The sequence below is a fragment of the Etheostoma spectabile genome, chromosome 1, assembly GCF_008692095.1.
Source record: "Etheostoma spectabile isolate EspeVRDwgs_2016 chromosome 1, UIUC_Espe_1.0, whole genome shotgun sequence".
In the NCBI taxonomy this organism is placed as follows: Eukaryota; Metazoa; Chordata; class Actinopteri; order Perciformes; family Percidae; genus Etheostoma; species Etheostoma spectabile.
In genome coordinates this window covers 29,292,808-29,306,028 of record NC_045733.1, presented here as the reverse complement: position 1 = coordinate 29,306,028, position 13,221 = coordinate 29,292,808, and the positions used below count along the sequence as shown (strand labels likewise).

Genomic DNA, 13,221 nt, shown 5'->3' with positions numbered 1-13,221 from the left:
TTCTTTGTGTGTGTGTGTGTGTGTGTGTGTGTGTGCGTGCGTCCAGGTGTGACCACTGAGAACGTGGACTCTCTGGTGTTCGACACTCTGATCCCGAAGCCAATGTTGCAGCGCTACGTCTCCCTCCTGAAGGAGCACAGGCGCGTCATCCTGTCGGGCCCCAGCGGTACAGGAAAGACCTACCTGGCCAATCAGCTGTCTCAACACCTGCTACTGCTGGAGGGCCGGCCTCTGACCCCAAATGCTGTCGTCACGTTTAACGTGGACCACAAGTCCAGCAAGGTAAAAGGGCACATGGAAATTCTGTATTCGCTGTGCTTCCATGATCTATCTTAGTTTTAGTTGTGTTTAAACATACACAAACAGGCACAATGTTGGTAGAACTTCTCTTTTGTGGAACACAAGAACATGCTGGCTAGGTTTTGGAAATCTTATTTGAATTTGTCAGCCATACAGACTTAATATCAGTGGATTCTTGTATTAGTTTTTAAAAGTTCTGTTGCAATCTGATGAATTACAAATCTTATGTTCTTACTTTAGACAGTAGCCATCAAAACTATAAGAAAAAGTATCTATAAATAGCAACTAACCAACACTGTTTATTAATTTACTGTAAAGGTTGTGAAAGTCACTTGTAAGGTTTTAAAAGCTGTACAAATCATGCATAAAGCAAAAAGAAATTCAAATGTTGATGAAAGTAAGCGAAAGCCATTGTGACTTGAAGGGAATGTGCAAGTTTCGATTTCTGCGAATTAATAAACAAATGTAAAAATATATGATCAGTATTGATAGTACTGTACAGTAAAATTAGGGCACCTCTAGCTCACCCAGTGATAGTGTTCGCCCTATGTGGGGTTCCTTTGCGGCAGCCTGGGTTCGACCTGTGGCCCTTATCTCTCTCCCACCTTTCCTGTCTATTCACTGTCACAATCAAATAAGGGAAAAAAAAAACAAACCTTAAAAAAAAATGAGGGCACCAGGTGGTTAATTTAACACATCAAGACAAATAAGATCATCAAAGTGCAGAATGTGACATGAGTCATCTAACCATTCTGGCTTATGTACGGAAAGGTTTTGTGTAGAAAACCCTGGTCCTCCAAGAACATACAAATAAATACATGTTTTTAATGCTCGCTCTCTCTCTCTCTCTCTCTCGCGCTCTCTCTCTCTCTCTCTCTCTCTCGCTCGCTCGCTCGCTCGCTCGCTCGCTCTCTGCAGGAGTTGCGTCAGTACCTGTCTGGTTTAGCCGAGCAGTGCAGCGGTGTCTCTGGGACGGACAACCCTCTTGTGGTCATTCTGGACAACCTGCACCACGTCAGCTCCCTGGGAGAGATCTTTAATGGCGTCTTCAACTGCAACTATAAGCACTGGTCAGTGTACACACACAGTTGTACCACGCAAACAAAGCAGATTAAAAACCCTCTCAAACGCTCTATTTTAACGGGTCCAGTGACTTATTAAGTATGGTGTGACTAAATGGTTTGACGTGGAAAGAAGAATAATCAGTGTTTTTCTGTCCTTTCAGCCCCTACATTATCGGCACAATGAGCCAAGCCACGTCGTCGGCCCCCAACTTGCAGCTTCACCACAACTTCAGGTAAACTGCTGCCTATGTGCCACTCATGGCAAATGGATTTTTGACATATTGATGGATCGACATGGTCTTAAAATATATTTAATTACATTTATGTATGATACTTTAAAGTCCCGACTTGTTCTCTGATCAGGTGGGTGCTGTGTGCCAACCACATGGAGCCGGTGAAAGGCTTCCTTGGCCGCTACCTGAGGAGGAAGCTGATCGAGACTGAGATTGGCAGCCGAACGCGCAACATGGAGCTGGTAAAGATCGTCGACTGGATCCCGCGGGTTTGGCACCACCTCAACCGTTTCCTGGAGACGCACAGCTCCTCTGACGTCACCATTGGTAAGAGAGTGATGCACAATACGCCTTTTCTTAAATGTCAGTGCGTGCAAACAGTCGGTGGCTTACCTCCCTGCTCTGCGTCGTGCAGGACCTCGTCTCCTCTTGTCCTGTCCCATGGACGTGAAGGGATCCAGGGTTTGGTTCACCGACCTCTGGAACTACTCCATCATCCCCTACATGCTGGAGGCTGTACGAGAGGGACTGCAGGTAATGCGCACACACACACACATGCAACAAACTGATGAAAAGGACTGATTGGGCTTTGGCCAAAGCACATAGGTTTAGAATTTTTCATTTCAGGTCTGGGATTTGTAATATATTTTAACGGTAACAATACAATAAATAATTGGAATTGATTTGACACCCTGAGGGGATGTTTAAAGGACCCAGCTGAATGGAGTTCTCCCAGAGGCCCAGGGTTATGTTCATCAAAGTGAAATGGATTCAATTTGTACTCTTAATGTAATCTGCATCAGATTTAATTAGGCAGCAGCTGATTACCAGAATGCAACCTGTGAGGGGAGCTTGAAAGGCAGAGTTCAGTAGAGGAATTTGTGTTTCATCCGCTTAGAAGAGAAACCCCACTGTAGTGATGCTGAGGCTGCAGTTTTTCTCTAATGATGTCTAAATGAAGTGTTGTGAAGCATTGTCTTTATTGTCTGAGCCCACTAGATGGTGCTCTCTGTTCAACAAAGGGTTGAAAGCACACCGACCTGTGCCTACACATGAGCCTTTTTCTCTGAACCAAGAGCACTATCTAGTTGGGTCAGCAAATACAGCTAATGGTTCATATTTATCTCTGCCTGAAATACTCAGTTTGGCATCTGTTACTTTGAAAATTTGAAAAAGAAACTGCAGTCAGCTTAGATGTTAAATTTAAACGGAACTTTGTTGACCGCACAGCTGCAATTGTCCACCTTCTCTTTCGTTTGGTTACACATAATGTATGAGTTATTGCGTTCATTTGTTATTACGGCTGGCTTTTTTCTTCAGAAGTTCTTGCTTTTTTTTTTAAACTAACTCTACGCACCTTTCACTTTTGCCTGCTGTTTTTAAGATATGTTTAATTTTCTCTTCCCTAGTGAAGCCTCCCTTTAATACCTGTTACCACCTGCTTTTTAGAGGAAGAGGAATTTCCACTCAAAACTGGTCTTCAGTGATTACTCACAAACTGAAACTCGGATAAACTGCCACTCGAAGCAGTTATGCCACTCAGTTTCCAAACGCGAAATCTTCCTCAGAGCATCTTCTAGTCTGTTTCAGAGTTATATTCTGTGTGTCTCTGTAGCTGTACGGCCGCCGGGCTGCGTGGGAGGACCCTGCTGCCTGGGTGATTGACACCTACCCGTGGTCAGCCACGTCCACTCCGGCTGATTGGCCCCCGCTGCTGCAGCTCCGCCCAGAGGACGTGGGTTTCGATGGCTATTCTGTCCCCAGAGAAGGAGTCAGGAAAGAGCCCCCACAGAGCGACAGCGACGCAGACCCACTGGTGAGCACAAATACCAACTCGCCTTAGACAGGGTAGTCATGAACACATACAGTACATAGTATCTCTGCGCCAACATTGAAATTTAGGTAAAAATATTTTAAAGAGGCGCGCCTGGATATCTCACCTGGTAGAGCTTGCGCCCCATGTACAAATGCTTAGTCCTTGTCCCACTGGCATGCTGCATGTCATTCCCTCTCTCCCCCCTTTCATATCTTCTGCTGTCCTATATAAGGCCTAAAATGCACAAAAGCTAGTCTTAACCAAAAAAAAACAAAAATGAGAATGTTAATGTTTACTCTTGATCTTGGAAACAGTAGGTTAACAAATTAATCTTAACTCAAGGTCCACAGCATTCTTTAGCTTCCTTACTTTCTACAGTTATTGAAAGCTAGTAAGTGGACCTTGAGTTATTTTATTTGCATCTAATTGGGTCATCAAATACAACTAATGATTCATAAAGCTTCATCACTATTTATCTCCACCTGAAATACTTCACTTGGCATCGCTTACATCACTGAGTTGTAAAGCTCGATCCGACCGACCCTTGTCTCTGCCGACAGATGAACATGCTGATGCGTCTGAAGGAGGCGGCGACGTCGTCGAGCCCGCAGAGCTACGACAGCGACTCCAACAGCAACAGTCACCAGGACGACATCCTGGACTCGTCGCTGGAGTCCACCTTGTGATGCAACGCTGGGACAGGTTTTGAGGAGGAACTGTTCTCACTGGGAGAACTTCTTGTTTAGAGTATAATTCTCTGTCACAAAATCCAGCCACCTTAATTTGGGTGCAGGTAACCCAAATATTTAAAAAGAAGAAGAACAAAAAAAAGGTTCAAATTCATTTCAGAAAACGGGCGACAAAAGGTTTCTGCGCTGTTTTTTTGTTTTGTTTTTCACCGTTGTGGCCCGTGGCTCCTCTGTCAGGAGCCTGACATCTACTTCAGACAGACGGAATAAAAACACACAGTCTGTCACTGTTGTTTGCGTACTTAAACACCAGCCAGGAGTTCTCCAATCCCCCCTGAGCCACAGCATCGGCTCCTGCTCATCAGGCTGAGATACCCCTGGTCTTGCCCAGCTGCAGTGTGTCTGAGCAGGCTGCAGATGGCGATACAGACCCTTGTCTCTGGAGCGTCAGTAAGCCTGAGCCAGCAGCCGCTGAGAACACAGATGAGGCTGTTGGACGGATTACCAGCCAGCAGTGTCCTGGCTCTTCCTCCTCTTCTACGGCTGAAGTTGCCAGTGTGATTGCTGAAGGATAAATCGAGGCAAAGTGAATGTTAAGTCCTACAGCGTGCAACCTCACAACTTGTAAAAACTCCTCAGAGATCATTAATTTCATCCCAAACTCTGGTTTGATTCAACTCTAGTCCACGAAGGAGATGTGTGTTCACAGAAAGCAACTAAGAGAGCACAAATAAAAATAGTAATCCATATCTCCTCATGCACAAAAAGGAGGAGAATAGAGAAATGTGTTACTGCAAATGCATTATATAATCATGCTAACACTGCATCAACACTGCTCAACCGCAAAGACAGGGACAGTGTAAAAGTCCAAGCATTCTTACCACAATCCTTGCTGACACCTTTTTGTTCCTTCATATGGAACTTTTCATCAATGTGTTGAAGAGAAATTTGACATAGCAAGGACAAAAAAAAACTAAAGTTTACAAAATCCCTTCTTAGTTCCTCGTTCTAATAAAAAACAACTGGTAAATCAACATTCACCATGGCTAGATTTATCCTTTTACCGTGTTTAAGTAAATGTCATTGCCATCAGTGTTGTAACTTTCCATGCAACTTGACAAACGACGCCTCTACCACTTCTAAGTTCTCGCTGTGACCATTAAATAACTCTTTGAGATCTCCATGCACATTGGCCCAAAAAGGCTGTTGTAGCACAAATCTCTTCTGGTGCTAGACTGAATTCTAACAATCAATGCCTTACTCTTTTCTAACAGAATATGTGCACTCGCTGATTCTTTATTTGTCTAAATGGCTGTAAACGTAACAGGGCTCAAGAGTCGACTCTCTCCTCGAGCACCGTCGACCTCTCGTCATATCAGACACCGTTGCCGTGGGATTGAGACGTGAATGAGAAACAGTACTTGGGGTTTCCAATTAAGTTGTATGCATGTATGACCCAGTGCTGTGAAGCTGGTGTAAATATTCGGACCACTAGCAAGAAAGACAAATTATATTGATGTGTTTTGGTGCTCGAAATCCGAACGTTGTGCGGGTTGATTGGATGAGGGAAGTTTCAGAAGATGTGTTTCGATTTTTATACCTCATCTTCATCCTTTAACTGTGCTTTCGCCACGCTCACGGCCTGTTTTGTGTGATTTGTGATGGTCAAAACTGTCCTAACAAACGTGTTGAACTAATTAAGTGAAAACTAGTGTATATGCTGCTTTGTTTATAGTGATCTAATTAATCTGAGGTTAAAGGTATAAAGGTACTTGTGGTTGAATGATGTAGAACGGTTTGACATTTCTGTTGCTTAAAATATAAAGAATATTGTACTTTTTTTGTAGTTGCTTTAAACCTCCCAGCCTGCCTTCTGGGAAGGGCAGGCGGACGTTTAAAGCCGGGGCTCATGTCATACAGCACAGCTTCCATTGCTTTCAGTGTTTTCACTCACAGATCCTATGCAAAGTTCATTCTGATCTCCTAATGGAAGCCAAAAGCTGAATGTGCGTTTGTCCCCTGTTTTCAGCACTGCCGAGACGTACAGCATGGTTCGTGAGGACTTGTCAGATTTGTGGCCCATGTTCTTTGTCCAGATGTGTCTGTGTAGTTTAAAAGGCTCTCCTGCTATGGTCCTTGTAAGCACAAAGAGACTGATTCTCTGTTTGTCCTGAGTAAAGCCTGCTCTGAGAGGTGTGGATGTTGTTGAAGCATTTGACCAGTCTGTCAGTTTATTACTCACAAACTCAATGAATGTTTAGCCTTCTTTGCTATGTACATTTTTTATATGTAACATAACTTTGTAAATAGTTGATTATCTTGCAGCAGATTGATGACTTTTTCTAGCTGATTTGTTACAGTACTTGAAAAGGAGTATTTTGTGTACAGTCTCTTTACATCAGAGCAGATTGATGCGGTTTGTCATCACTGGTCTGTCCAGGGCTCGGAGAATTAAATCTGATATCACTGTACTAGTCTTAAGTTATTGTGATTCAATAAAATGATTATTTATGATTGAATTTTGTTAAACTTTTTTTTAAGATGACACACTACAGGCAAAAAGTTTTTTCATGCAAGTCAGTTTTGAGATTTTCCATAATGTCTTCTTTCGGACTGGTGGAAATAAAACACACATTTAGGTGTTTATTTTACTAATTTAAAGAATTTTACAAAACATCTTTAAATGTATTTGTCCAAAATTAGTTTTTTATTTTATACTCCACTTCTGTAGCACTTACATACAGTACACCGACCTTTCGAGTTTCATTGCTATCTATATTCCGAAGTTTTTTACAGAGAGGTTCATATTATTCATAGCCTGGTTTATATAACATTTTATTCTTAAAACATGGCAAATTTTTCATGGCTGACAGTTTTTTTCTGAAATATGGTGTAATAAGAGATTTCCAAAATTCCATCGGTAAAAACCTTGGACTTTAATATGAAAACAAAATGTAACAAGAATTTTGAACCTGGCGTTCTCCAATGGAAATATATGCAAATAAGCACATAAATTAGATATTTAAATATACAATTTCGGAAAGCTTGTAATACAAAAGAATTGTCTTAATTTAAGTTATAAACTGGGGAAGTTTCATGGGGATATCTATTTAAAATGTTTACCCTATTCACCTAGTCATCACCATTTACACACACACACACACACACACACACACACACACACACACACACACACACACACACACACACACACACACACACACACACACACACACACACACACACACACAGTCGCTCAAACATGCACACAGACACTTGACTTGGAATTGTTTACAATTTTATTTGGTATTTGTACAAAAAGTGTGAAATAAACATATATACAACACAATACTTATTAAACAAATTCATATAAATTATTATCGAAATACTACATCTTTCAATAAACAACTCTATTCAAGGTCAAGGTAAAAGTAACTCAATATTCTTGGCATAAAATTTCCATACAAAATTGTACAAAATACTGTACAATTGATCAAAGCTGTGCAAAACAGCAAATTGTGTCTCAGAAGCAGATCCTGTACAGTGCGCATGCGCCGATGAAGCAACAAACTTGAGTGGAACTTTTTTTTTAACACTGGCATTTATGGGGTCCTCTGTAAGGCCGGCAGCTTCTTACAAATGGGGTCACAGTCTCATATGAAAACAAAACATGGGTTATAGTCTCTATATTTGCTCTTTAGAATAAATTAAGATACTGTTATTTCTTCTTCATCTGACTCTGAGAAGTCCGAGTGCTTACTGGAAAGAGATGGAGAGGAAATGCTGGACTCCATCCTCATTCTTTCTCTTCTGAACTCTTCTTCCTCATCTTCCTCCTCAGCGGAGGACTTCTTGCCCACGTCGCTGAGGTCCGGGTGCGGGTTGGCTTTGGTGGGCAGCGTCTGCTCGCGGCAGCCGCCGGATGACAGCAGTTCTCGTTCCTTAGAGTTCCTCCACTTCATCCGCCGGTTCTGGAACCAGATTTTCACCTGTGGAGGTGGAGAAGAGGATGAGTAAAAACGTTCTGCGTCATGTGCAAGTGGAAAGAGCAAGTTACGCGTCTTTATTACGCGTAAAGTAAGCACAACATGTTGAATTTTTCAAGCAGTTGTGGACGTTTTTACCTGTGAATCTTTCAGGCCCAGCTTAGAGGCCAGCTTCTTCCTGTCGGGCTTGCTGATGTATTTCTGTTTCTGGAACATTTTCTCCAAGGCCTTGCGCTGTACGTCGGAGAACACCGCCCTCCTCAGCATCCCTCTCCGGGGTTTCCCTCTGGCGGCCAGGGGCCACGAAAAGGTCCCGGGAATGGGGACAACGGATGAAGATACTACAATGCAAACACAGAAGAGAAATTAGTTAGCTTTGTTTCCTTTGCCACATCTCAGGGGAAAAAAGATCCTTAAAAACCACCCTGCAGCCACAAATGATCCCTTAGTAGATGGAAAAATCTTACTACTTTATACATCTAAACTCAGGCATCTATGAATATGATTTCCATCCTTCAGGCCATAGTCTACTTTTCATCCGGTTATTATTGGAAGTTTTCTTCCTTTGGAACTGTGCAATACGTCTCCGTTTTGAGTGAAATGGCACGAGGTGACTAATTAGCACATTGGCCGGTCCCCAACCACATTGGTATGGTAAAGAGGTAGCATATCCTTTAAGGAACCCTGTGAGGGCGGATAGAGGAGTTAATAAACCGTGAACGGTAATTGTGTAGTAATGAACTAACGCAGAAAAGACTCTGGACAGGCGGCGAAGGCCATATATTATCGCAACAAAAGGAGATTTACACTTTCAAACTAAACACAACTGCATACCAGAATACTGATGCCCGGGGGGGGTTAGAGTGGAGGGGAATGGCGCTTTTTTTTTTTTCTCTCTCTCCTTCGTGCCTTCAAATCATTTTCATTAAATGAACACGAAAAGCTATTCAGGACGCTGGAGTTGTTTTGTTGAGGTATTCAGCTGAGCCCATGAAAAGACTCCATCTCCATTATGATTTGGCTGAATGAAAGCACGGACTAGCGACTTTATAGACTTTTCTAAGAGATTATTCTTTATCTCAACTCGTTGATTGGTCCGCATGGAGAATGAGCGTTTATAGGGCACAGAGAGAGAGAGGACTGGAGGTCAGTGGTAACCTATCGTATGGGGCCGTGCAGCATGCAGGGGCAGACTTTACCCAGCTGGGGCATTTTCGACGAGGTTGGGCTTTAAAAAAAATAAATAATAATAACAACCTCGCTTTACTTTAACTCCCACCGCGCGAGACACTTGTCTGCACACATGCTAACTGGACGTGCTCCTGACAGTAGCTGCCCTGTGGCCGCAGAAGAATCAGGAACAACGACGCGCTATGTGGTCTTGTGAGAATATTGAAAACTCTCAATAGCGCCTAATAGGGAAATTAGTGCATGACTGGTTCACGCCTTTGGCCCCCCCTGGTAAAAGTCACTCTCCGGGGTGTGTGGGTGGTTCGCCCGGTGGGAGCTGACCAAATTGGTCACGGTGCTGAAGGCTTTGTTGCCCACCACAGCGGCCCGGTGGCCCCCCGGGCTCTGTGGGAAAACGCCGGGCCAGAGAAATGCCAAAACGCCCCCAATGGGAAGCAGGGGGGGTATATAACTCGCCACCCCGCCTCAAATTTAGAGCGTGACGATTTGGGATAATTGGTTAATTAGGGGGTGGGTGGGGGTCCGGGCAGAGGCCGGCGGTCCCCATTAATAAGACAGTGATTTCTTCTTTTCTGGTAAAAAAACAAAAAAAGGCTACGACAGGGTGCGAGAGTGTTTTACATTTAAATGCAATTAGTTCAGACAGAAGTCTAAAGGGCCAAGAGAGATGGAGCTATAAAGGATAAGTGCGTAAGAGTTGCGCCTACCTGGTAAGTAAGGCGTCCTGAATATGGGGTGAAAGGTTCCGTCATAGCAGGGGATGGGGAAGGTCTTGCAGTGCATGCTGTGGAGTGCCGGGTGTGAGGAGGCTGTGGAGAAAAATAAAAGTTTTAATAATCATTCCTGAATAAAAAGAATATGCTAATGATAAAAGAAGCGCCTCAACTCAATCTGAAGGCAGAGCCAGAGCGTCTACTCACCGGTCTTTGGTGAAGGTGCGAGGATGGCGCTCACTCCAAACTTGAGAAAAGTTGGGTCCTTGGTGCTCGACACCGACATTTTCGGCGAGCACGATTCGCGCGTCACCGCGGTCGTACCCACCGCGCGCTCCGCGGGCGCGTTGCTGAAGGACACGGTGGTGGTGGCCGTGGGGAGGGAAGCGCACGCCGACGGGACAGTCCGGTTAATGAAGGCGGCGGGGCGGCTTATCCGCAGCAGGTCCTCCACGAGAAAGCTGGAGTGGGTCGGGAAGGCGGACGGCAGGCTGTGGTGGAACGGCAGAGCAGAGGCGGGCCGGTACAGCCCCGGGTAGAAGGCAGGAGGCGCGAGCACGCTTGGGATCATCATGGTCCCGGTTTTAAAAAAACAAAAACCGTGTGAAATCTGAGATACTCCTCGTGTCAGCTGGGAGAGAATCAGTCGTGTGAATGGCTGCTAACTCCTCTGGTTTCCTCACTCTGGGGAAAGGAGTTTTATAGCAGCCTACCACCCCCCCTCCCCTGCCCTCCGCACAGACCTGACAGCCTCAACAATGGGGCTCAACAAAGTTCTCCACATGGGTCGCTTTCATGCCGCATCCCCCGGCCCGCTGATTGGCCGAAGGACGCAATTTATGATTGCATTAGACTTCATAAGCAAGCAACACACAATGTCCCCACCACAAAAGGGTCTCAGTCATCAATTTTGCATGTTGACCACTTTCCTTTCAATTTGTTTTGTTTGGCAGAGGCAAGCGGCCTAATTAAAGAGCAATCTTTACAGATTCAGTCATTATATGGAGACTTCTAATGAGCCTGCTTTGAAGAAAACAGACACCTTCTTCTTGTCCATTCAGGGTGTCTTTATGTTGTGCAGGATATAAAAATATATACTCGTTACAAATTTAAAAATATTCTTTTATTCTATTTTCAAAGCTGCAAAAATAAACAATTGCAAGCAGATAACAGCAGCCGATAAACTTTATAATACATATTTGAGTATATTTATGGGTAAATCTCTACATTTTCTGCGCTAGTTGCAGACGCTGCGCAGCCTCTCAAATGTAAATCAGTTTTAGGGTTTCACAGGATTCTCAACACTCAATCTGGCCCTCGTCATGGAATAATGTCTTAAACGGATTTCTGCTATCAAAACGCTTTAACAGATGTGTTAAATATCACTCTTCTTGCCCAGGCTTCATTCAGTCCGCAGAGCCGCAGCTCAGTGCGCACAGGAGAAGTGTGCGGCCTGAGCCGTGCGCTCCTGATCCTGTTAACCATGAACTAACTGTCACCCTCAGCTGCGGAGGAGGCGCCCCTCGGCCTTTCTCTCCTTCCCTTACTCCGCATCAAAAAAAGGCCCAGAGGAATAACAAAAAAAAGCTTTATTTCTAAAGACGGTTTTGTTCTGCTATTTTAACCGGCTGAATAAAAGTGCATCTGTGATTTGATTTAAAACGCATTCATATGAGCGGACACTGAGACCCATATACAACTCTTATTAAAGCGACTTGGAGCCTTATAGCCGTGTTCTGTCAGCTTTGCCTCTGAAAACCCATTAAAGCAAAGCAATCAGGCGAAGATACATTGCAGACCAAAAGAAGAAGAAGTAGAAAAAACGCCTAATTGTTGCCAGTTTATTACCCAATTGAAATAAGATCGCCTGTAGCATACAGTTGAACATTTTTGGAAAATTTTGATTAAGAATTTAAATCTTTCAAGAAAACAAAAAACAAAAGACTTACTATTTCCTATCCTATTTGATAAATCTATTTTAAATTGTCAATAGTTTATGTTTTAATGTACGTTTTTTTTATTGTCATATAACTCGAGTTTTTATCTAGACGTCTAAATTAAGCTGGTTAAATTACACTAAAATATGTTTTTGTAACATTTCCATGAAACACCGGAATACCCCTGTAATAAGGATGGATGGTGAGTCTTTGCGCAGTAGTCCGCTTGTCATATTAAGAACCAAATCATATAAATTATGATTGCAATAGTCTCTTATTTTGATCACGTTATTATAGCCTATATTATTAATTTAATTTAGTTTTGCCAGACCATATGACCCTGAATATGTTTTTCAATTTCAGTCCAAAAAAAAAAAAACCTAAAGAAGAAAGGCCCAACTGTCTAAACTTATTTAAGTTTGTCCACATTAGTCCAGAGTGACATTTCTGTCTTAAGTAAAACGAGTCAGTCATGTTTCATCGCGATAAGTGGTTCGACATCATCCTAATATAACCTGGCCACAGTCCGATGATTAACAGGGAACGCCTCCGTGAAATGATCCTTTGGAGAGAGTCAGCGCTTATCAGAGGTGCGTCTGTTTTATGCGCGCATGCGGGACGCACAAACAGGCGTTAACACTGCGCTCCGTCACCACAGCTACACCTCCACTGAGTAACGAGACCTTCAAAGCTTTTTTATGAGCCCATATTCCTTTACTTGGCTGCCCGAAATCCTCCTTTTGTGAGCGGTAAGCAGATGGTTAGCAGGAAGCATAGGCTGCTCTGGCTGACCGAGACTAATTTCTACGAGCTTTGCAAGCTTGCCACGTCCCCGCTCCTTTACCAAGCCGAGTAAAAACAGCTGGCTGCGGCTGAATTAAGGCCATTAAAAGCACATCTCTGAAACATTACCACCAACAACACCCCCTCCTCCTTGTTAGAGCCCACTAAAGTCCCATCACTTTATCATAATTACCCTAGGACTCAACTACCCATGGTAAAGTTTACACATGGGATAATTTATACTATTGTCTAGCCCGTCATCACCACATCCAACACTACATTTGTTCACTACCTATCATTATTTCTATATGCATTTGTTGTGTCTATTAATTCATTTTTTTCTATTGTATTTAAAGCTGTCAAGATTGATTAATTAGTTGTCAGCTATTAAATGAATCATCAACTATTTTGATAATCGATTAATCGGTTCAAGTCATTTTTTTATCAACTCTCTAATTCCAGCGTCTTAAATGGGAATATTTTTCTAGTTTCTTCTCTCTTCTGTGACA

The 13,221-nt window shown here is 43.2% G+C and overlaps 2 protein-coding genes across 17 annotated transcripts in view; one reads left to right on the top strand and one right to left on the bottom strand.

The window, feature by feature from the left end:
* Positions 1–6,621, top strand: part of nav2a (neuron navigator 2a) — a 224,756-nt gene extending 218,135 nt beyond the window's left edge. For all 16 annotated transcript variants that reach the window (XM_032523975.1, XM_032523914.1, XM_032523864.1 and 13 more), the window contains 7 exons: positions 47–282; positions 1,219–1,370; positions 1,526–1,597; positions 1,728–1,924; positions 2,013–2,131; positions 3,213–3,413; positions 3,974–6,621. In XM_032523975.1, the coding sequence (XP_032379866.1) occupies positions 47–282; positions 1,219–1,370; positions 1,526–1,597; positions 1,728–1,924; positions 2,013–2,131; positions 3,213–3,413; positions 3,974–4,099 (1,103 nt within the window). In that variant the 3' untranslated portion in view covers positions 4,100–6,621. The remainder of the gene's footprint in view (positions 1–46; positions 283–1,218; positions 1,371–1,525; positions 1,598–1,727; positions 1,925–2,012; positions 2,132–3,212; positions 3,414–3,973) is intronic.
* Positions 6,622–7,383: 762 nt separating this feature from the next.
* dbx1a (developing brain homeobox 1a) lies at positions 7,384–10,649 on the bottom strand. Its single transcript, XM_032521930.1, has 4 exons — positions 10,200–10,649; positions 9,987–10,088; positions 8,227–8,429; positions 7,384–8,091 (listed from the first exon to the last, which is right to left on the bottom strand). Exons 1-4 carry the CDS (start codon positions 10,564–10,566, stop codon positions 7,810–7,812), a joined length of 954 nt encoding a protein of 317 aa, XP_032377821.1. The 5' UTR covers positions 10,567–10,649; the 3' UTR covers positions 7,384–7,809.
* Positions 10,650–13,221: the final 2,572 nt, after the last annotated feature.